The following is a 26009-nucleotide window of genomic DNA, read 5'->3' as shown; positions in this document are numbered from 1 at the left end:
CCTCTGTTGTGGCGTGGTACCTTCCCCGGAGCGAGCTGGCCAAATACGTGCCGTAACGAGCTCGACTTTAACAAATATAGCTTTCCATATATTTGAAATTACTATATATTATATAACATTTTTGGATTTACTCTAATATCTCTAGAGAATATGCGTTCGTTAACAATATATACGTAAATTTATTTTCAAGAAAACAAATGTCATTCACATTTTATATATTTCTACAAAAATTAACATCCTTACATCTAATCCCACAACATTAAGGATCAAAGTTCCAAAGCAATACACTTGTAAAATTAAATTCTAAACTAATACGAATCTAATCTTATAACGCTCATTCAATACACTGGCCCCAGAGCATTATCAATGAACCTGTGAAAGACACGAATAAGTCCGCGGAAATGTCTTCTAAGATGGCGCTTTATTCTTTTCATTCTGGGTGTGGGAGTCGCCTTCTCAATTATCGATGTAGGTGTGATCATACGGCGACGGTGGACACTAACTTCAATACCCAATACTAGTGCTGAAATTATTATTAGAAAGTATTATTTGTTTATCTGAAAGTAAAAAAGAGAAAGAAAGATAATGTATTATTTGATTTATATGAATGAAGACCTGAGACAAGACATAAGGTTTTATACGAGAAAGTCGGGAACGGAAACTATGCGGGGAATACTTGGATACTGACTATAGTATATATACATATATTTTTTATGTTATAACGAAAAGCTGAGCTGGTGGTTCGCCTGACGGTAAGCGATCACCTCCGCAAAGGTACCTCTGCCCATTTTAATCGATAAGGGATAAAGAAAGGGTTGGCGAAATGAAAGATGGAATCGGCTGGGTAGGGTGAAGTAAAGGAAACGGGCTTCCAGCTCCCCCACTCACCGTACGATATACAGTAGCATGCTACTATTTCACGCCGGTCTTCTGTGAGGATGACGAATCTCCGATTCGTGTCGAAACGTGCGACTCCCACATTACAATATAAAATAATTACAGTGAAATGTACACAAAGTACATATTATATTATATTATAATATTAATAAATAATAAATTATTTGTTTAAGAGCAAAAAATACCCAATATAAATTAACACACAAAAATTGCATATAAATGATATAAAAATTCAATAAAATCAACATTTAAATACATGTAAAATCCAAAACACTAATAAATGTAAAAAAATAATATGAAGTTATTCTTTCTACTAACGCCCGACTAAATCACGGCAAGTAATGATCGAAGTAATGGATTATAAGATCATTCTCGATTGTTTATTAATTTAATTAGTTCTGGTCGGCCGCGAAAATTGTCGATCCAATATAGCAGAGTAACGGCAGCCTCATTCCGACTTAATGAGAGATCATTATATTCTGGAATTTAATAGAATTACCTTCATCAACCCGAATATTATGAGCTCCGACGTTCAAAATATTTTCACTGAAAAATGTAAGAACTAATAGAATTTTTGCAATTAACGACATCGTTGACGACGGTTCATGTTTCCTCTGAGAATCTGTTTAGAAATTCTATTTTTTTTGGGAAATTAAGATCACGAGATAATTTTTTATTCATTGCGATTTTATTGTATAATATTTCATAAAATAGGGTGGGGATCGTTTATCCGTCTAAATTCCGTCTTAATTAGTAAATGTCTGTCTGTCTCTTCATCACGCTTTCACCACTGAACCTATTTGAATGAAACTTATTGCAAATATTTTCAATACTGGAAGTCCCTCAGGAACAGGAACTATTTGGATAAGTATCCTATCACCCAAGTCAGCTCATACCCTGTCTGTATACCAAGTTGTTGATTGATGGACAAACATCCAAACAAATAAAATTTCACATTTATAATATTAGTGTGATATAGTGTGATTTAATGTCTTAATGAGTGTTCAAGCTGTTGGAATTACTTTTCAGCAAAAATTGTATTATATAGTTGCTGTTATTTTAAATATAACATACATCATTACTATAACAGGGCTGTTACCAAATTAATGGGGTGTTCGCCTTAACAAGTTAAATGACGATAATTTAATAACACTGCATTTCATTAATTACATAGTTTTTTGTAGATGTCGTGAAAATCAAGCACTCAGCTCAATCAACTATAGTGCATTTGATTATTGTCTAACAAGGATGCAGCACTGATGTCTAAAAATAGCGATGCGTCATCGCATATACGATAAATTAACAAAATATAAACTTTGAGCTAAATAAAAACACAATAAAATTAGAAAGTTTAAAATTAACATAAATAATTTGTTTTAATATAAAAATTAGAGCTAGATAAAAACACAATAAAATTAGACAGTTTAAAATTAACCTAAATAATTTGTAAATGTTGTTTACGTACATATATTTTATTTAAACGTACCTGCTAATAAATATCCAACTCCAAGCAGGCAAAAAGCACCGCGTAACATTGTTAGTGAAACGGGTTCCAAACCTATAGTTGATTCGGTTTGCATCTAAAATTAGTGATTATTGTTTTATAGTGATAAAAGTGTTAAAATAAAATGGATATATATTGTATTTGTAATAATAGAATCATTTTTTTATGGCTGAGCAAGCAAAGTAGCAGGTGGACCTGATGTTAAGTGGTCACCACCGCCCATAAACACTTGAGACACTGAAGGTGTTACAAGTGCTTTGCCAGCCTTTCAGGGACATATACGCTCTTTTCTTGAAGGCCCCAATGTCGTAATTGTTCGGGAATACCGTATCATTGGCAAAATATAACGATACGTGAAAGTTATTTTATTATTTTAATTCATAATCGAGTCCGATGTGCTCAGACTGTTTGACTCGTCCTGATTATCTTCCCCGAGGAATTTTTATACAATTAAAAACGAAATTTCTTTCACCAAAAATGTTAAAAGCACTTCTATATAAAAGTAGAATGTTGGTTAATTTCAAACGCTGACAAGAGACTGCTTCGTTATAACTAAAGAACTAACAAGTGAAAAATTAAAAATTTCAAGCACTTATGCAGGTTATTTTTGCAAAAACTTTGTTATATCACGTTCATTTAAATGTTTTATTTTTAAAATGTTTTCATTGTGTCGCTTGAAGATAACCTTATACTTGAGTATTTTGACACGAAATTCTTATATTTCATTAAGAGATTGTAGGTCGATTGAGAATTTTTCTATGCAGTTGGTACATAACCGTACCCTACTTTTAAAAAATAATATAATATGAGAAAGAACTTGCAAAGTACACAGATAATAATAATGAGGTTTTTGCATCTGAAACTAGCAAGGGCGAAATCGCGAACTACGACTGGTTTAATTTTAATACAGATTAATTATGTACGAAAATATGATATTAATATTAGAAATGCTTACGCCAAGAGCTCCTCTCATTTCATAAAAATACTTCTAAATTAAATTAATTTTTAAATTAAAAATATGATCCCTCAAAAAGAAATTATAATGTTAAAATATCAACCTGTGACGTAACGCCGTTTTCCCCACCGTCACTACTTTCTTTATTCTCACTCTCTGTGACCTTCTGAGAACGTCTAGATGCTTCTGGAAGGTTCCTGTACTCGTCGGTTGTAATTTTGTTGAGAATTCCCGCCTCAAATAGTGTCATAACCCTAATGGAATAGTGAATATTGAACATGAAGAATATTAATTACAGATAAAAGGCTGCATGTTGTTATTATCTGTCGTGTGTTATAAGTATGTGTTGGTTAATTTTATAGCAAAGATATTTATAATTTACAATGAAAATATAATTGAGTTTTCTTTTGTTTAATGAGGTCATTCTCATGAGGTTATGCTCAGGCTCAGGTAGGTTTACAAAGCGTTCAAATTCTGTGGAAATGTTTATTCACAATATAATTAGAGTATTATTTTATTTTTATTTCTGAAGTAATGAATTCAATGAAAATCTGTACGATTTTAGACATAGAAATTGAAGCTTACAGTTGATTCAATCTAGTAATTATCACATTTTCAGCTATATATCTACGAGTTATATGTTCATCGAAATAAATTTTTCAGACGTGTAGTGATTGATCAATAATTATTATTATTTGTGAAGCATAAAGCGATATTCATATTTAAAAAGAAAACGACGTTTTAATAGAATACGTGACTAGCTAAATTAACAACACGAAAACTCCGCAGTAAATCAATATAAAATCCCTTTTACCTTTTCGTTTATGGTTGAAGTGGAATAATATGAAAGAAAAATAAGCGAATCAAAACACTCACACATTATTGAAGGTTTCTAAGTAGGGGCAGCCGATCTGAAGAGCTATAGCTGAATATCGGGTGTATAGCTTCTCACTGAGGTGGAAATTGTGGGAACCTGCATGAAATCTTCTTGTTACTTGCTTGAGTATATCTAAGGTTATATTACAAATAGGCAATCATACTTTTCTGTTCTTATATATATATACTAATGGACTGATGTTGAAAATTCGTTCATTAGTAATAAGCTACTTGAGTAACATAAGATATTTTATAACCCGGATCAATTAGTTGAGTTTCCGCATTGACTAGTGGGTAACAAAGGGCCTCTTATATCTTAATATATTACCTACTAGTTGTAGCTATGATATATCATAGGCTATAGCCTATGTCACTCGGTGCAGTTGCTTTCTTAATATGAATTTTCTCTTTACAATATAAGTATATATAATAATTAGAGTCCTTTAAGACTAATGTAATATTGTGATAATATACTGGGTGATTATACAACAATAAATTAAAATACATAATAACGTTTATATTAATACAAAGAACCAATTAAATATATCCAACAGTTTAGCCAAAAAACTCTAAAAATTAGTTTTCATAATTTTATACAAAACTCATTACATATAAATATTAGGTACATATTAAACATGAATGCTTCTTTGTTATCTCTCAATTTTTGTACATTTGTAAGAAAATTATTTTTTTCCATACAAATTAATATAACATAGTGACTTGACTGTCCCACAGACTCAGTAAAATCAATGTGACTGTTAATCATAATCTTATATATAAAATTCTCGTTCACAATGTTGGTCTCTATACTCCTCCGAAACGGCTTGACCGATTCCTCTGAAATTTGGTAAGCATATTGGGTAGGTCTGAGAATCGGCTAACATCTATTTTTCATACCACTAAACGATAAGAGTAAGGCAGAACAGCGTTTGCCGGGTGCAGCTAGTAGTGTATAAAGTGTTGTGTATTACCAAATCGCTCAGTGTCATAGTACAGGGTCTCTCTGCCGCCCAGCACGGCTACGCGACGTCGTGACAGCACCATTCGAACCCCCACTTCAATGCTCCGTACCCGCTGGATTTTCTGTCGCTTCATCAGTCTAGCGAGAGAGCCGTATACTCCAGTTCCGTTCTGTACACATATATGTGCAGAGTAATAGGCATGTGCTTTAGTAGAACCGACTTCATTATCATTTGTTTATTGACAATTTTAATCCAAGTACTTTAATTACGCAATATCTTGTGCTAAAATATTAGTACAATAGTGAACGAGAAAATTTGTGAGTTTATCAATGTGTGTTTGTTATTTTTGCTCACAAAAACTCCTGAACTTATTTTGACGATACATGTCAGTGATGTAGCGTACGTACTAGAATGTCATATAAGGTATAGAAATACTTGCATTTGCATGTGGGTCGCAGTATAATTATGAACGAAAAAGTTGAAATAAATATATGTATGTATGTTTGTTACTTTCGCTAAAAAACAGCTGAACCGAACTGTATGAAATTTGGTGCAGAGATATATCTTAGTCTGGATAACATAAGCTACTTTAAATCCTGGAAGGTATTATGAGAGCGAAGTCGCGGGATCAAGCTAGTTATCTATAACTAGTAAATTATTCGTCACCTCTTTATCTAAATTAAATCATTGAAAAAACACCTTACGAATAAAACAAATAATTTTACCTTAAAAAAGTTCAAATCCAAATGAAAAAATCTTGTTCGAAAAAAAACACGCTATTTTATTAGTCTCTAAACAATACCAAAGGCTTGCTTATTTTACAATCTCTATAGAAGAGCACACTATCAGCAGAGTAAATCTAAGACTAATTACTGTTACGTTAGATGTAGTCTAGACCACGTTAACAAATGGAGCAAATTAAGACCACAACATCAAACAGAAGTTGGAGACAAACAAAACTCGTAATCATCTTATGTAATAATTTACCTTTATAATAGAAACGTTTCTTATTTATTATTGTCAACTAATTCTCATAATGTACCGTAATTGCTCTATAGTTCAGATTTACTATATGTTATTTTGCTATCAAATATTTGTGTTATTATTTATATTATGAGCTTAGCTAGCTAGCTTCGTCCGCATAGTAATCCTACTAATATTATAAATGCGAAAGTTTGTAAGTATGTGTGTGTTTGTTGCTCTTTCGCGCAAAAACTACTGAACCGATTGCAATGAAATTTGGTACATAGATAGCTGAACTGGAATAATATATAGGCAACTTTCTATCCCGATATTCTTACGGGATACGGACTTGCGCGGGTGAAACCGCGGGGCGCAGCTAGTAGAAAATATAGTCTCGACGTTATTTCTCGGGTCTCAATCTATCTCTGTGCCAAATTTCATGTAATTTTTCTTTCATTTCATTTATTGTAGCCGACATTTAAGTTTGAATGGGCAAACTCAAAATTTCTAAACCGATGTCAAAATTCCATACGAAACTCACATTACTTCTAAATAACAAAATATGCTATATTTATTTTATTTCTGCATTTACTTGCGTGTGTAAATGGTATTTTTTTAAATGGTTTACCTGCAATATAGTCAATGATGAGCTGTGTTTCTCCACAACCAGTTCATAATCTTTCTTCCTCATAGCATCTTCTAGTACTTCCAAGGTTCCTATTGGCTGTTCCTTCGCCGGTCTAGCCATCAGACTTGTAAGATTTGCGGAGTACATATCACCAATGACGTAAGTCGCTCCAAGAGATATGAGAATGGAGACTAGACGTGCCTTGTGAGTTCGAGAAGGTTCCTTGTTTGGTGCTAGAATTAAAATTAAAATTAATCAATAATTAAATTAGGGATAGCCCGAAAACAATATTGTACGATGAGGTTTCTCTATATCTTGATAAATTCAATATGAATTAGTCAATTATTGAAACTGTATTTTCAAGTCACTATGTTATATTAAACGATATCTTCAAGACAATCTGTATTCAAATATCTATCACCTTACTTAACTAAATACCTCTGAGATGACATGTTTGTACATAATTTGATAAGTTTTAAATGAAGAAGCGAGGACATGATGCAAGTACGTTTTATCTGTCAATGGCGACAATATAAAATACAACTACAGCCAATTATTCTTATTGGTACAGAAAATAACTGTTCTTAACTGTTCAAATATTATTAAACATAGTTTTTAAAAACTCACGTTGTCTTAAGAACAATGTCGTAGTAAACCAGCAGCATTCATCAAGCAATTTCACTAAATCCTGTTTTCGTTGTTGCCAGAAGGTTGGTGCTGCTATAACAAACCACAAAGCTGGACCTACCACTAGTAGCGTTGCGCCAGCAAAAGGCCACACCTGTAGTGACAGAAAGAGAAAAAAAAACAATAGAAAAAATGTGAGAATAGGAGAGAGAGAGAGAGAGAGAGAGCGAGAAAGAAAAAGCGTATTAGTGTAAACGTCTTAATTTCATCTCGATTTACACCGTTTAAAGTTATGATTATTTCCATTTTGTGCCTAGTTTTCTGTCTGAGGTTTCTTCAACGTGAATATTTTTCACTGATAGAAGGAGGTTCTCGATTCGACTGTATTTTTTGTTTATCATTATGTTCACAACATTTAGTACATTTTATTTTTAAAATTTTAATAAACTACGACACAGAGATTTTGAAAAGTCATTAACCAGAAATAATGATTTTCACTAAGTATAATAAACAAAGTCGCTTTCCGCCATCTGTGTGTATGTATGCTTAGATCTTTAAAATTTCGCAACAGATTTTGATGGCGTTTTTTTATAGATACAGTGATTCATGAGGACGATTTATCTGTATATTTCATCATGTATTATTTTATCCATGCGAATCGGGGGCGGATGGCTAGTAATTGTATATAAATCACCTGCCAATGAAAAGGTCTGATGATGACGAGAGTTTCGCTTAGCTTCGCAGGCGCGTGAGTCAAAAATGCAGCAGAATCCGCCAGCGTGAGAAAACTGAATTCCATTCCTTGAAGCCTTTCCCACGTTATAGTGACGTCACCGAGAAAGAAGTCCGCTTGCTTGTGAATAAATGAATTACGTGAAAGAAACGGTAATAAAAATTTAAATCTGCTCTCTTTTCTATCTTATGGTATAAATGAATGAGTTATTTAGTAAGACATTATTTATTGAGAACATTAAATGTAATCATATTTAGCTTAGGCTTCTTAGTTTTTTCAGGTATTTGTTTAATAGACGATTCAAGGTGGATTCGAAGATTCTTTTCGAAGATTCGATTCTTTTAACAAAACATAATGTAATTATAGTGCTATATCGAGATACTCACCCGTTTCCATATTAATCCAAGAACTCCCTTAAATGTACCATTTCCAGAAATCATTGATCCTTGGCTACGTTCTGGTGGATCGTAGTATTTATATCTGATACATAAACATACAAAAATATAAACTACAATAATACTCTAAGAAGTAAATATTCAGTTTAGTAACCCAGGTTCACTACATTAACCTGTTCGTAAGTAAATATTTAGGTATTCATATTAAATTTCAATCAATCAATAGATTTAAATGGGAAAAAAAGGTTAGGCAAAAGGTTTCACTGGTTGGAATGATTGCTACATAACAAAATTTATCTTTTGAGAATATATAAACTTTACTTGATCTAATCATATAATTAAATATCGGAATCATTAAATTTGTCCTCATTTTAATGAAAATATTATTAAGGATACGTACTTGAAGTTAAGCTTATTAGCAAGCAAAGCCAAAAGTTTGTCATCCCTGCCGCCCGTCACGTTCACCGATTTGTTTTGATATTTAACGAAATGCCAAGGCGGAGCCTTAAAGAAATATCTAGAAATTAACTTCATCTCCCTCCAAATGGTTTCGTATTGGTACATGCTATTTCGAAACAGTATATCATATATTTCAACCTACCCTCATAGGAGGCCTGTGTCCCAGCAGTGGGAACAGATATGGGCTGATGATGATGATGAATTGCTCTATGCAGATTATGTGGAAAACGTAGCAATTAAAGTTTTTCAGTCAACTTGCTGTTCTTGTTAAGATTAGCATCGAAAACTCGTGAAATTTTATATACGGAACATGACAAACTATTATCAGATTTTTAAGCTAGACCGAGCTACTTTCAAGCCTAGTTGCACTACTATCGCTATTTATGCCAATTTTAAATCAGAAGTAACACCACCAAAATTAAAGATATAAGTATGTATTCAAGGTTCATACGTTCTAAAGAGGGAGCTGAATTGAATGTTTGATATACTATTATTATTACACGAGCCGACTGGTTCAGTACTGCAACCTGTGAGCAGCACATAATAAGGGCAAAACTGTAAACAGCGTTGACGACGAGAATCCAAATAAATTATAAGACGTATACGAACTTACGTGTAAAACGGGGACATGAAATACTCTTCCATGAAAATTTCCATACACTTTTTCAGCAGGTGGCAGCACTGGCTTCTTATACAATTTCGTAGACCACCAGTTAACTAGCGACAGATGGTTCAATTTGTTCGGTGTCGCCTGATTGTAATATATACGATATCTGAAATAATTAAGTTTTGAATAATAATACAATACATATTTATGTATTTAGTTATTGCAATCAACACGAAGTATAGAATAAAGATCAAAAATTTTTTTGTAATACAAATTACACGACAATCAACACGTATGACTCGACGTATGCCATGATTTATACACGCAGGTTGTTTGGGATAGGCACTCTCATTTTTTTGAACCTTCTTTTCTCATGGATATGAACCTTCTATTTCACTTTCATTCAAGCATTTATTTTACTAAGTGGTATGCTATTGTCTGATTATATTTGTATCATGTGCACATTATATAATTACATACTAAGGTGTACATTTAAAAATAACAGTTTGTCATGAGTATTCCAAAACAATTTTACGTTTTAAAAACAATTGAAAAGGGAGGTAAATATCAAAACTTGCACGTTTAAAAATACTACTTATTAATTGAGAAAACCAATAAAAGAAAAGATAATGTATACCCGCTTCTCCAGAAAATTTATAAAAAAAACATCTGCGAAATTGTATTGGGTAAAATAAGTGGATTCTAATAACGCCCTCACTAACAGCTTCGACATAAATAAAGCTATTTCGATATAAAGTGATTTATTATTAAACTTGTGTACAAGTAAATTTATCTAGCACTCAAAAAATATCTTGGGCAATTCTCAATCGGTGTTTCGTACAATCGAATTACAAAATACGTGATTGTCCGACGCTTTGTATTGTATTGGATTCAGAGAAAAATGTAATTTTTAGAAATAAAGGCAAACGGACGGACGGTAATCAGACGGAGCTTTCTTGTATTGAAGGAAAAATTCACGGATCGATCCAGGTCTAATGAACTGTGACTGATTATTGCTATAAATACAAATAATATCAATTGTATTAAGAATGTATTTAAATAGCTCTAAAGTTTTACGAATTTATGGAAACATAAAAATCTATATCCGCATGACAAATAATAATAATAAGCAAACAAAAAAAAAATACTTTGCATAAGAATTAAGGGTTAGAAAGCTTTATTTAGAAATATGTATAATATTTAAAAGTCGAGATGGGAAGGTTAGTTTCATTTTTAAGATAACATTGATAAAATATATCGTACGTAGCAGTCACATATACTATAACAATTAAATAAAAAGGTAAAAGATGAATTAATTATTGTATCGCCAACAGCGAAACCGCATGACGAATATGTTTGCTTTAAATTAATTGAATTCAGATATGTTTTTATTTAAAGAAACGAAAGACAATCAAATGAAACTCATTGCACGAAATGACTATTATGTATAATTTAATATTTTTCATAAATTTTAATTTATTTATGCACTTAATTTTATGGTACATACTCTTTAAATTAAATATTTACTCAGAGTTGCGACCTAATTTTTGATTCACTACAATGTGTTTAAAATATCTAACTACATTTAACTAAAATAGTAATAAAGTAAGGCTTTGAAGTTTTAATTTAAATGCTCTGATGTAAACATTGCAACGATTGAAGCAATATTTATTTTATACATTCCCTAGGATAATCTTCTTTTATACGTAAAAGAATAGGTAACCAGAACAATCCAAAACCATAAAACCATTCAGCTCGATCGTTCGAGTTATGGGTGGAAATTTTAATCGCAGTTACTATAAGTAAAAACCAGTACCTATTTAATAAAATTTAACAAAAAATTTCAAATCGGTCTCGTTTTTGTGTTAAAATAGAAACACACGTACATAAAAATTTTTGCTCCTTATAATTTTAGTATAGTGTACCTATAGATCATTATTTTACTTCATTGTATACGTTCTCTATTCTTTGCAATATCTGTGTTATTTTTTATACTAGGGTTGATAGTATATTTGAAATAGGGTTGGGTATAGAGAGGATTCATGATGAAACAGCATAGCATATGCATATTGCATAGGCCACTGTTTATCTGTGCGGGAGTGTTTCTTGTTTGACCATGAATAGTTAATATTGTAATCAGAATCGGTATAGCCGTACAATGCTATACTAAAATAAGCAGAACTAGTATGCAAGTATAGACGTAGTACAGATGTAAGTATAACATTGATTTTATTATAGGGTAATCACAAATTCATTATAATTTAGTGTATCGGCTACGTTGATTTACGATGTGGTTTACTGTATTGATTTATCGGTCGTTTTCCCTCTAATGTTGAATTTTATCTCATTCGCTCTTATATGCAAACAATGTGATAGAAAGGGTAGCTAAATCCGTTTTGGGTTTGATAAATCGTTATTTATCTAGTAGGCTTTCACATCGAATATTAGGTACAGATGTTTATGGGCTATTGAATTTGCTAGAATCCATTAAATTGGGTACGTTCAAAATTTATTTAACAAATTTAACCTGACGTACGTAACGATATAGGGTGCGACTTTACGAGATAAATACGGTAGACCTAAAGTTAATTTATTTATTTATTTTCTTTGAATAACGGTACAAATTTTTTTAAACTGTTATCATTGATAAAATTCTTTGATTATACGATAAAGTTCAATTTAGGTTTGAAAAGAAAGCTAATTGGACGCGGAGGGGCTGGACGGCCGGTCAGTGGTCTGAGAGACTCGACCGACCCGACGGCCAGGGGTCCTTATAGCTAGCTGGCTGGTTAGCTGGCTGGCCTGAAGTGGCTCGACGGAACACAGTGGGGTTTTGGTCGGTAAGAATCCAACATAACCTACGGCTCCGTCCCCGGGGGCCGTGGGTATCTATGCAAGATTTTCCCACTATAAAAAAAATAACAAAAAATAAAAAAAGGGTGCGACTTTACGAGATAAATACGGTAGACCTAAAGTTAATTTATATATTTATTTTCTTTGAATAACGGTTCTAAATTTTTTAAACTGTTATCATTGATAAAATTCTTTGATTTTATTATAAAGTTTATTTAGGTTGAAAAAGAACATTTTAACAGTAACGTTAATTTTATTTTACTTTAACAATGAATTTTACGATCAATATTTGATTTCAAATTTGTTATTGGATGCATAAATTGTTAAAATAGCATAAACATCATTTGTATTCCGTGGATCTTGTGCATAAATTTAAAAGACACAATGTAATTTCGTTAATTAGAAATGCCTATTTTAAATTAAAAATTAAAATTAAAATCTTTATTTGTTTCAAAAATTTTACGTAATATGGATACATATATTGCATTGAACCTATTTAAAGAAGTCCTTTTTATATTTAAGTATTTGTCAATTACGAGAACTACAATTATACGAGCAAAGATGTAATCAAACCCATTTCCTTCAACTCCGAGTTTATTGACCTAACATCAAACGGTTATATAAATATCGCTCACATAATTAAAAAGACACAATGAATTAACTTACACGTTCCATCTAGGATTAGTAATGACTGCGACCCTCATCGCCTCCTTCATACCGTCTCGAAACTTCTTGCTCACAGATCCGTGTTGCCAGTAAAAAATATACAGCATCGAGCGGTGGATTAAATTTATTTCTGTTAACTGGCAACAAAAGTTTGGCGTTAGATAAAGTTTCGCGAGGGCAGTAATGCAACGCTGGCGTATTTAAAAATATTATCATAAGTTTCATATTAAAAGTGCATGTTCGTTAAGAGAATTTCTTTTAACGAACGCGCTTTCATGGAATCGTATATATATAAACAAAATACAGCAAATAATACTTATAAAAAGCAATTAAGAAAGAACTGTAATAGTTTACAAAACAAAACAAAAGCAAGTACACATCATTAAAATGCTGTGTTGTGTTTTAAATAATTTTGTAAAGGAGTGAATGGTGCTTAATTTCCCGCACAGTAAATTTAAGCGACCTCAGTAATTATGATCTCGCATTCTTGCGGTTCGCAAAGGATTAGACTTGTTCGCTCCTCTGATGTGTCCAGGCCGTTCCGTTGATATTTGAAGTACTGAAAACAATAATTTCCACGAGATCCAAATGAAACAAACAATGAAAATCGGTCAAGTGCGAGTCGGACTCGCAGCATTAGTGTTCCACACAAATAAGCAAAATAACAACTTATCTTCACTGGCGTGCAAGATTTTATGTCTTCAACATATACTCACGAATAAGAAGCTAATAAATCTGATGAGGATCTAATAACATTTTATTACAAACATAAACGCAAGTAATAAGATACATAAAAATAAACTACAGGAATTAACTCGTGTAAATCTTAGTTTCTTCTTAAATAAGACGGTAGTTTTGAAAAATTATTTTAGTTGAAGGTTATTTTTTATTGGTTGGTGAATCGTAGTTTGAACTTCAATTAACTCTTTCTATTTAATCTTACAAAAACTCTTTCTTCCCCAACACTGTTTATAAAAAGCAATTTATTAGGTTATGCTGTGGTTATATGATACCCGGGTCTGTCAATGAAAAATGTTGAATCGCATGCTTACCTCGAGTTTACTGTCATTTGTCAAAAAGTCCATATTGATAACAGGTATTTGGTTTTGGCATAATGAATAAATCATCTGATATTCATCGACGTCCCTTAAATCACGTTTTTTTGTTAGGTCCTGTTTTTTACACGATATTTTTGTAACTACTGATATAATATTTAAGAAAAGAATGATTGAATAAAGAAGAAAAAATTCAAAAAGTTCTCGTTTCATCGTTTCAAATATGGAACATTATTTCAATGATTGCAACATTGAACTCAGGTTCGAATACCGACTAATGTTAAAAGTTTCCAATATTTATATGCATTTAAATACTATAATACTATAAGCTAACTAAACTAAACGGTAAAATTAAACTACACAAATGCTATAAAATTAAAGTTTATCTTGAAGTCAATAAAATTTCTCACATATCTCAAAACACATTAACATATCCTCAAATCCATTTATTAGTCATAAAAAGATTTGGTAAAAATATACAACGAGTATAATAAAAATATGTTTTTTTAATACTCAAGAAGCGAAAAATATTATAACAAATACTTTATGCTTACTGCACCCGAAAGCTTATTATGAGTATAAAAAAGTAGTAGATATGACAAAGGGTTATTTTCGTTGCTATTTTTGCCTCTTTTGACAAAAAAAAAAAAATTGATCACAGATTAAGGGTATGAAAACAAAAAGTAATTTTGATAAGTCTTTCCATTTACAACTATTTTGATAAGTTATTTCTGAGTGGCACAGTCTATATTTTTATTAAATTTCCTTCAATCCATACGAGTGAAGACGGCGAAGGAGAAATAAAGTATATTTGAAACATTCGTACAGATAAAAATGCAAAAATCTTAAAGCCATATAAACACATCTCAAACTCACATTATTTATTCAATTTAACTTCTAGAAACGCCTTTGAATTTTCATAATAATCATACAAATACGGTCGAATAACTAAGAAAATTTCTTGAGAATATCTCTTAATACTCGCGTTTACATATAATAACGCAAAACTTAGTGAAGCAAATAAATAATTTTGGGGTTACGCATTGAATCGCAAATTGGCTTTTTTACAAAATGTGGTCCTCCAACAATATAACGTAGTTATGGCAAAAGTATTTTACCATTTTCATTCATGGTCTAAAGTATTAGCGAAAATAAATATACAATCGGTTCTCAGTCCTTCAGAATTGTGTTTCGTATATTAGATTGAATTGTGTTAAATTATTATGGAAAACTGTATTAGTTAAAAGTTTAGATATTAGTGATTGAAAGAGTTTAAACTTATTAACTTTTTGCCTAAGCTTATCAATTTGTATTATAAATTAAAAAGCAGAACGATTTGTTAACTTAAATGCGTTAATCTGAGAAACTACTATGTCGAATTGAAATTTTATTTTTGTATTGAATAGTACATCTAAAGAAGAAAGCTATAGTCACTTTAACCATGTGGATGAAATCACAGGGCTATTTGTATTAAAGACAAAATGCTTTTTATTATTAAGATTTTCTTACAAGAAAATTAATCCAGTTACTTAAATAGTTCAATTTAACGCCTAGATTTTCTTCGATACTGTTATTCAAAACTGTGCGATAATTATTAAATAACAAGTAAATTAAATTCTTTACATTTTGCATACTAGTGACTATCTAGTTATTACATTCTTTTTACTAGCAATTTTTTTTTAAACGATAAGACTCCCCTCTGTGCTAGTCCACCGACTGTATTGCAGCAGGGAAGTGATCATTGCTTAAATATTAAATGATATTTTTAATTAAACGGCATGATTTTGACATGAATATTAATATTATAATACAATGTATTTTTAAGCGAATATATCATACTGGAAAACGACTATACACCCACCTGATATCGAAAGATTTTCCCCTTACAATTGTTAAAGATTTAGTTGGTAACCCAACGGCGATATCCACAATAGCATTGAAGGATTTTTTTGGAAGTTTCTCCACGTGTCTAGAATAATCGATGAACGAGCTTCGAACTGAATTTAGGCGAAGGAAAAACAGTAAGAGTGCGAACATTATGAGCGGAGTTGGAATGTCTCATATTTAGACTTACTCTATGACGAATGGTTGGGTCTTATGGCGCCTTAAATACTGATATAGATTATGTGCGCAGATGTGACAAGTTGTAGTAATTATATTTTATAATTAATTTAACTATTTTGGTTTAAATGTAATTTAACATGAAATTAAATTAATTCCTAAAAATATTATTTAATTGTTATATATTTACAGTCTAATGCAGTGATTATGTTAATAACATAAAGGTAAAGAATTTCCGATTCAATAATTGCGTAGGAGATTTATGACTTTTTTGCGTTGCTTAGCTTATTTAAGCTTAAACTAATAATCTGTTTGTTGATGTAATATATTTATTGATATATTGCGCTAAAAATTATATAAATTTTGCCAAAAAATTTGCTTTATGCTTTGATATATATATGAAAATAGGATTATTTACACGATAAAGTCATGAAAATCTTATTCTTTGGCCTCCCAGTATGACGTCCCCTGGATATGGATTGGCGTTTGACAAGGTAAGTGGCTACTTTTCATCGAAAAGGCCTATATGACCGATGGCTTAAAAGCCTTACCGTGTTACCTTCAGACGCAGAACCTTGCAAACGGGTTAAGTCACTTACACATCTTTGTGAGTTCAAGCAATTTGATAGTTAATTCAATAATAAATTTAATTTTACTACGCTTATATGAAGTTATACTAAAGTGTATGTAATTAGTTGGAAATTTGTTAGGATGATACTAAGTAAATAGTTATATATAGGCAATTCTAGTATTTACATTGTTTTATTCAACATTGTTAAAATACATGAAATAATTTATAAAAAGCAGGATAATAATATTGAGCATACTTACATATTTTACTACTCCAGTTTCAAGTATATAAACAACTGAAATCCTCTGCAACACGATAGAATTCAAATAATATTCCACATCCACAGCGCAATCCATTGTAAAAGGTCTCTAAAGCGTACACTACTTCACATGGAGTGCTGTCAACGGTCGACGTTAATAATTTACTACCCTCAAATGTGAACTATCGTATTTAATAACGTCCGACGAGTAATTATGTACACTCTTGGAGTATATTAGCTATGCATCGCGTGAACGCAGGTTTTAGTTTTGTATTTCGAATTGTTATCATTTGAATTTGGAACGAGATATTTGGGGAGCGAATGCTCGGTTATTGTACGTTTCATTAATTATAGATTTAAATTGAAATTTGATTTTTATGTTTTAAATGAATGAGCACTTTGACAGGGTTACATAAAGTATAGGTGTGGAACTACGATCTGCTATAATAGAAAGTAATTTAGATTTAACAAATATTTGGATCAAAAAAGAAATTCCCTTACGTTTTAGGTATCTTACGTGTGATAAGTTAAGCATATTATTATGCAAAGAATGAGACAGGTATATTTGCTCATTTCTGAGTACCCTAATACAACGCTTCAATATCATCTCTACTAATATTCTCTGCTCGAACACAACTAGTCCTCGGCCAGTCCATACACTTAGAATTAGGGCTGTCACCTCCCCACATTGCACGTAACAAAGATACGCCGAGGAACAGACTCAGTCATGCTGGGCTTTGACACTGGATTAGCGCTGATTTGCAACCATCCCGAGTGTTTTAAATTATATTTCGGGACGTGTATTTGAACTGAAACTAGGAAGCTACTGAACCCATTTCCATTACCTGTTGTACCGAGGTCCCGGCGGGCGTTGGGAACTCAAGACCGCAATCCCACAAGCGTTACTTCGCGATAGAAGATTCGAGATATGGTGCAGGTTAAAAGATTAGTTGTTTATTTGTAAGCCTCGTTTTACAGCTCAATATTGTATAACACTTGGTTGACTCAGCAAACAATTCAAAACTTTAGTCTATACAATATTGCTGACAAGTAAGACCTACTAATCAAGATAAAGAACGTAAACAAACTATCAGGGGTTCAAAACCTTTTCATATGAAAAAGTTTGGAATTTTAACCGTGTGTACAGTAAAGTCTAAATAACTACATAAGTTATTTGTAAGGATGATGGTGTGCATGTCGATAGGTGTAGAAGCTCTTCTCTTCAATTGTGTATGGGGACATTGGAATTCTTAAAAAAAAAAAAAACATATTTTGACGCGTATTTTCATATTAAATTCGTCATTTATCTGACAAATACCGAATGAAAACATATATAGGTCATATCTAAAACTTGTGAATCTATTCATGTTACGGGTGTTTTAATTAGTTTATCTCAATTGATAATGTTTCCGCTACTGCTTTCAACAAAACACCCAAACCAAAAGATACCGCATCCTTCTAACGAAATATTATCCCTGCGCTATGTAAATAAGGTGCATTTTCGTGTACACCAATACATGCATTATATGTAATAAATAATGTAATATGGGAATACGAAGACAAGTGACAGCTACTCTCAGGCGCTTGACGGTTCCTTTCGGCGGTATCCTAAACCTGGTTAATACGTACTCTAGGAGGTAATCAGCTATGAGTTTAATATGTATGACGTACACTATAGCTAGTTGGTATCTTGGGCCGTTTGTTGAATTATCTTGGATGAATCTGGGACCGCGGTTTAGTATAGTACCGACTACTATACTAAATATTTTATCACAAAAAGAAAATACTGCTCAAATCTTAAACAAGTAAAAGAAAGTTAATAAATCTAATTGACACTTATAAATAAATTGTGGTCGAGTGATTCTAAAAACGTTATACAATCATAAGGTTTTAAAGTAACTTAATGTAACATCTCATAAATAGAAACAGAAGAATTCCATTCCTATAGATAACACTTTCCTGAACTCTGTGTGTACGGTATTGATACATATGAGAAGTAATGATTCTTATGGGCGTTTATAATTTGGTACTAGACGATGAACATTTTCGCTTCCAACAAAAAATTCAACGCTTCAGTACAGTTAATCGCAAATTAATTCAATATTATTACACCCGATTTGGAATACTTTAGCTAAGGTCTACTGCTGAACGTAGATTAGTTAATAGTTATTACGTACGTGACTTTTATTTTAAAATATAAGACAGTTTTATTCCTATGGAAAAATTCTAGAACTGTAAGAGTAAAGGTGCATTTTTTATACAATTTAGAATTAAATAGTGTATATATTTAGAAATTAAAAGCTTTTTAACGGATCTTAAACGCGATTTATTCATTATCCATTATTCAGTCTCCCCGTGACCACGCTCTCTGTAAAGTGTTCGAAACGTCGGGTCAATAATATAATGAATAAATCGCGTTTAAAATCCGTTAGAAAGCTTTTAATTTCTAAATGTATAATACTCGCGTAAAATCAAACACAAGAAAATACTATGGTGTATATATATTCCTATTATTATCTATATCATACAATTTATGAGATAAAGAATCATACATAAATGTACTAATCACCGGAACTGGGTATTGGATGGTTTTGAAAAAAATGGTTGCTTGTAAAGGTTTTACGGGCGAAGATTTTACGTGACAACGTCTTTTTCTCGGTAGAATATTTATTGATATGAATATTATTAAAGTGCACAATAGGAACAAGGAATTGAATGAAAATGAGAATTGCACAAATTTTAACTATAGAAAATATATTTTGTTTACTAAAAAGACAGAGACAGAGACACAAGCACGCGCCGATTCAATGCGCCTAATTCTTTAGTGCTGCGCGCGCGGTAGACCGATCATAGTTCGGTGACTCATCGTAACGTTACCGGGCGTTACACTTTTTCATGAGTGCCTCCGAGCCGCAACCTAATTTAAGACGTTGTCACGTCAAAATTCTTTCATTGTTAGATAGTCCATATATAGAGTAAGGCTACCGAAGACTACAGCTAACACGTGGGTGAAACTTGTGACGTAGGAGAATGCATGAGAACAGATATGTATAAATGTCCTAAGATATTGTCATGCGTAATAAATTTGATTTAATACGAAAATCTACACAGAGGTTAACAATAATGTTAGCCGTAGCGACGTGTTCTCAATACGATAAAGGTTAGTAGGAGCCCGCAGCCTGGGTTATTAGTGGCCTAAAGATAAAACAGAATCGACCTGTACTAATATCGATATGACTGTTTTTTGCGTGAATGCATAACAAACTTGCATCTGCTTATTCGCATATCGCATTTACACATTAATGCGAAGAGCGAAGCGAATGACGAAGCGAATAGGGAGGCGAAAATCGACGTGAATAGTAAACATGTATACAAACGCATTCGCACAAATATTTAAATGCGATATGCGTATAGTAGATGCAAGTCTGTTATGTTTTCTCCCAAAAAACGGTATAATACATTTTCGTCCTTATAATTTGAGTGATATCGTAAGTATTTCAACGACAAGAAAGTAATAAAAGCGAAGTTGATTAAGAAGGAATACATTAATGTAATAAATTACTATAAAGTTTCGTCACTAGTCAAGTGCTTCGCTGCTTTTAATAACAATTGTTTCAAGTTAACGACTTTACGCCTTTTATTGCTACTCAAACATTAATAATAGTACTTTCCAGAAATTTTTCATTAACAAAGCAGCTCTTAATAGACTGCATTGTATTGTATGAATCGCTTCAATATGGCGAACTTAAAAGGATAAAAAAGGTGTTTCAAGATCTATTTGTTGAAGTAAAAAGCAGTTGATAAGTAAGAAATTTTTGGAGTTTATATTTTGTGTCCATTTTAAATTCACAATTCAATTACAATCTCAATAGTATAATAATATTATGTATTATTTTTTTTAATAATCTTTTGTATTATTTTTAAAACTATTAGAACACTGATAAGTATGTCATATTTGTATGTTAGTATACAGGGTATAAATATTTAGATGGGTCAATCGTTGTTTATAATATAAGTAGGTATAACTTTCTTTTGATTGAGTTGAGTCTCGTCTTGAATGTTACAAGCCTGCAAGTAACTAGAAGCAATTAACTAGAAGATTGAACGTTTTACAATATAATAATTATGGAGAATCGGCATCATCATTGCAAGCGGCTCGCCAGAACCAGTGATTCATCTGTGTGTCTGTCTGTCTGAATATCTGAGGATTTCTATAGTTTTCTTACTAATGCTGCCCCTTTCGTATGTCGCCGTATGCCATGACCCCCAGCGCCTCCCTCGCAAAGTACGCAAACCACTGTTTTCAATGGCAGTTTGTCATAACCCAAGGTCCTTTCTGCGAGGGCTGTATGCATCCACTTAAAAAAGCTGGTATAAAGGCAGAGTTATGAAAAAAATACTGCCTGTCATAACTTTTATGGAATTTTGATACGGATTTATTAGAGTTCGTGGTACAATTTATTTGTGTCCAATCCTCTTGCAATCCACTTTTCGATACAGTTCCCAGAATGCATGTCAAGTATTTAACAATCGGAAACTTTTTAGGATAACGTTGATAGGATCATGCTTTGATAATGTTTCTTTTTTCAATGCTAGTTGCAGTGGATATTTAAAAAGATTATTATATATATTTTATTAGTATTATTTTTTGTATTCCTGAGAGTTTACCTTTCGAATATGGTGCGTTTTTTATGCAAATTAAAATGGATTCATAATTAAAAAAAACAGTATCTAGAATAATCGATTGCTTCTACATAATTTGCTACATAACAGTTGTGAGTTGTGAGCAACGTATTACTTGCATCATTTAGTCCACAGCTAGACAATGATAGCATTCATTATTCCAGGCATTACCGGCTCATTAAATGAACGCCTGTCTCATTACACCACAAAGAGCATCATTATGTAATGAATATTGTTACGAATGTTAAAGTGGTTTGCGTTAAGATTTTCGTTGACTTCATTTGTTTTTTTACTTCGGACTATAAGTATGTTGTTGCTATAAGTGTGTAAGTGATGTTTTATTTTGCCCAAAAATCGACTATAACTATAAATTAAATAGCGTATAATATACGTGCTTTTATCTGGTGCACTTCACAAATTGTGTGTTATATTAGTATTTTCTTGTGTTTGATTTTGCGCGAGTATTATACATTTAGAAATTAAAGAGTTTTAAACGGACTTTAAATGCGATTTATTCATATTTAATAAATCGCGTTTAAAAACTGTGTTATATTTTTATCGATTTACATGAAAACGATTGCATACGAAAACGAAAGTACATAATTTTATGTGCTATTTTAAAAAATACTGTCAATATGCGCTCCTTCTTTGTATAAACAACGATAGTGACAAATTTCATACTCGTATGAGTGTTTAAAAATCAGTTTTGTATGATTTTATTCGTGTTTTAATAAATAGATATAGTATGTATGATCGAAGGATATAATACAGAATATTTCTTTCGTGATTGTGACTGACGCCAGCTGAATATAAAGTGACAAAAATAATGGTGAACAAACATATCGATTGGGTCATCCGAGTGAAAGATTTAATTATAATAATTTAACATTTTTACACGGACGTATCATTTTGTGTTGTTTCAATATATTTAATACAAACCTTCCATTTTTCTGGAAATTATTAACAATATTTTGTCGATTAAAGAAATTTCAGTAATGTTGTTTTAGCATATACTTACTCCCCACTTTCTTTTATAGCGTAGGAGCTCTCCTACGCTTTATAGAAGTATGGAGCGAAATTTAAAGACCCTCCTATCTAAACAATCCAACTTAAATATTTACATAAATTATTTATCAGCAAACGTATCTTATGATCGAGTCCTATAAACTTATTGTTTTGTTTTTATTTGAAACCAAGTCACGATATATTTTATTCCGTTATTTATTTTATACCAAACCCTTTCGTAATTTGTTTTGTTCGAAAAAAATTATTGTTATTGTATTGATAAAGAAAGGCTTAAATGATGGTACTTTACTCTGAACGTGCAGTCTGTTTTTAGTGACGTTAAAACAATATTTATACAGGAATAGTGGTAAAACTAAGAGCTAAAGTATTATCTATTCGCAACTTGAGTAAAAAATACCAATTTGAAATGGAAAGCTTACGGTAGAATTGTTAGTGGTTTGCCTTTCAGTTTTCCTTCTATTTTCTTTGTCTTTATTATCTACATTTTGAGGTATTTACATTGAAATACAAAAATAAGAGATTATTTAACAATCTTTTTTAATATCTGCAACGTTTTCAATCGAAAAGGGAATCATATAAATATTATATACAATGGTTAGTAATGTATTAAAATATTTAGATTTTCTTGAACTCGGAGAAAATTTTAATGAAACTAAAAATTATAATTAAAAATGTTTTAACAAAATTTAAAATGTATTTTACTCGCTATTCGGTATTATATTTCAGAAATTTTCCTTTAATTACATTTCTAATGCTAACTTTATTCTTAACATTAATTTAAATACCTCGAAAGGTGTTTTTGCTGCGTGCTAACATATTTTAATTATAAATACAGTTTCAATTCCAAATGTAGGATGAAACATTAAAATATATTCTGTCTCATATATTTTCATCCAAAAAGATTTTAAAGAACATAAACGTACCTTAATTATGCTGATATAGTAATAGAGAACGTAATATACGAAATGAATTGATATCATCATAATAAATTAAAAGCTAAAAGCACAATGAAACAAGTGCTCAGATGATAAAAAATTATTTATTTGTTCAAAAAACTTGGCATACGATCCATACCAATAACTTACATATTTACGTCCATATGAAAAATGGACAAAGAATTCTGTTTGAAATTCCCTACGTAAAATGCAGAAAATTCAATAAATAAATGGCAGCAACCGCCGTGAAGTTGCTAAGCGGGGACAAAATATCGCTTCTGAGCTTAAATAACTGGTTTCTATTGGCGAAAGCTTTTAGAAAATGAAATCGCCACCTTGGTTCCTTGTCGTACCACGCATCGGTGGCCGATACCGCCCGCTTATAAATAATTCTTTGAATGTTAAAATACCGTGTTGATTGATCTCGTCTTTGAAATTGATATGTCCATTTGTTAATAGTGTAGTTAATTCTTTGATGTTATTATTGATTTATGAAGTAATGATTTAATACTTATATTCATTCGAGTAATGTATAGCTCTAAAGGGGGTTTTCCCTCATAGTGTTTATGAGTTTACTTTGTTATATATGAATATTGTAATAAAGATTAAAACAATTTTATTAATTAAAAATAAACACATATTTAACTTAGAAGCCTTCCGCCTGCGGCTTCGTCTTCGTAAACAAAGGAAAATTTATATAGTCCGGTGTTTCCCTGGATAAAAATATCATTTGTCCTTCCTCGGGATTCAAACTAACTTTGTACAAAACTTACATCTTAATCCGTTCAGTAGTTTAGGCTTGAAGAAGAGATAGAAGAGTTATTTTCGCATTAATAATATTAGTAGGGATTATTTAAATAATCGCAAGAGCAAATGGGAAACACAGTTTATGGACGTATTGCGTAATAAACTTTAAAAATAACAAGCAGTAGAGTACTCGTGCGCCTTCATAACTCTTAATTATAAGTTTCGAAATATATTTATGCACGTTTGAAGACAAATGTTTCGACAATAAATAAAGCATATTTTCCTGAAGATCAAAGTGTCATTCGATGCAGAAAGCAGGATATAATTAGGATAATGTAGACTCTTGTTGGCTTAATTTGTAGGTGTGAGATTCTCGGCACAGTAAAAGGCTCACGGTCTAACCGGATTAATTGTTTTGGGTGCTTCCGGGGAAAAATCGTTGATTACCATCAGTAATTTGCCCTCTTCAAATATTAAAGGTGACTTTATGGCGTTATTTAATGGAGTTATTTAATTAAATAAGACGGAATTATTATTTTGTGTGTACATCAATTTATTGCAATTGAAAATTATTATTAAATACACAAATTTATCTTATGCATCGTTTTAATCCGTAATCAAGTATATTACTCTCATATATTTACTCTCATCTTTTATTAGGAAATCTATGCTGTATGATTAAAAATCTCTCCGATCTTCTCCGATTTCATGATTTTCCATTCTTTATTATTCGGTTCACTTGCTGAACCACGAAAGTGTGACGGTTCGACATTATCCCCTTTCCTTTACTGTACGCATCGCTTCACAATAACCGTGTGCATTTAATAATAAAACAATTGCAACTATGCACTTTTAAGTACACAATTACATAACAAACGCAAAGTACAAGTAACAAGAAAATCTCGTATGAAAGTCATTTACATTTCCGAGATGCACACAAAAGCCTGTTACGGGAGCAAGTAGTTTGCTTGAGTTTGCAGGAAACGGTGGCACTACTGACTTCCGATTTTCTTAGAGCTGTCATAATTGTAAAGGAGACTGAATTAGAGTCATGCTTTAGCCGAGTCTGGCAGCGTGAATGGACCCGGCTTTGAGGATTTTTAAAAAACATTGTCAGTAATGTTAGTGTATCACTAAAGTATAAATGATTATACTACAATATATATTTATATATAAAACGCAAAGGTGATTGACTGGCTGATCTATCAATATGCTACGAACGCACAGCCCAAACTACTGACCGATCGGGATGAAATTTGACATGCAAATAGCAACTATGATGTAGCCATCAGCTAACAAAGAATTTAGATAAATTCTACCTCCAAGAGGATAAAATAGGGGATGAAAGTTTTCACCATTAAAATTAATTTTGAATACGCGGGTAAAGCTGCGGATAAAAGCTCGATTTCGATTCATAGACACTTGTAAAAGTTTTCAATCATTTTGCTTTCAATTGAATTATATTCTTAATTTGTAATCTGATATAATTCCTACGTTGTATGGTAAATAAATTATCTTATATTGAGTCCTGAATCATAGATAAATAT

At 31.7% G+C, this 26009-nt stretch overlaps 1 protein-coding gene across 1 annotated transcript; it reads right to left on the bottom strand.

Annotated features, from left to right (window-relative positions):
* Positions 1 to 338: 338 nt before the first annotated feature.
* Positions 339 to 16217, bottom strand: LOC119831252 (ionotropic receptor 40a). Its single transcript, XM_038354546.1, has 15 exons — positions 16042 to 16217; positions 14178 to 14271; positions 13589 to 13684; positions 13126 to 13262; positions 9613 to 9772; positions 8941 to 9044; positions 8532 to 8625; positions 8107 to 8265; positions 7413 to 7566; positions 6786 to 7018; positions 5204 to 5363; positions 4233 to 4329; positions 3460 to 3610; positions 2384 to 2477; positions 339 to 523 (listed from the first exon to the last, which is right to left on the bottom strand). The coding sequence occupies exons 1-15, from the start codon at positions 16215 to 16217 to the stop codon at positions 339 to 341; spliced, it is 2094 nt and encodes a 697-aa protein (XP_038210474.1).
* Between the last annotated feature and the right edge of the window lie 9792 nt (positions 16218 to 26009).

The sequence above is a fragment of the Zerene cesonia genome, chromosome 13 (assembly GCF_012273895.1).
Source record: "Zerene cesonia ecotype Mississippi chromosome 13, Zerene_cesonia_1.1, whole genome shotgun sequence".
NCBI lineage: Eukaryota > Metazoa > Arthropoda > Insecta > Lepidoptera > Pieridae > Zerene > Zerene cesonia.
This window is presented reverse-complemented; position numbering and strand designations above follow the sequence as displayed.

What these genes read in the sequence shown, in the direction of transcription:
- LOC119831252 (XM_038354546.1), bottom strand. Translation starts at nt 16,217, where the DNA reads ATGTTCGCACTCTTACTGTTTTTCCTTCGCCTAAATTCAGTTCGAAGC. An exon ending in GACATTGTTCTTAAGACAAC is followed by an intron (nt 7,019 to 7,412) that starts GTGAGTTTTTAA and finishes TTTTAATTCTAG; the next exon opens with CACCAAACAAGGAACCTTCT. An exon ending in CTATGACACTGAGCGATTTG is followed by an intron (nt 4,330 to 5,203) that starts GTAATACACAAC and finishes GATTTCATGCAG; the next exon opens with GTTCCCACAATTTCCACCTC.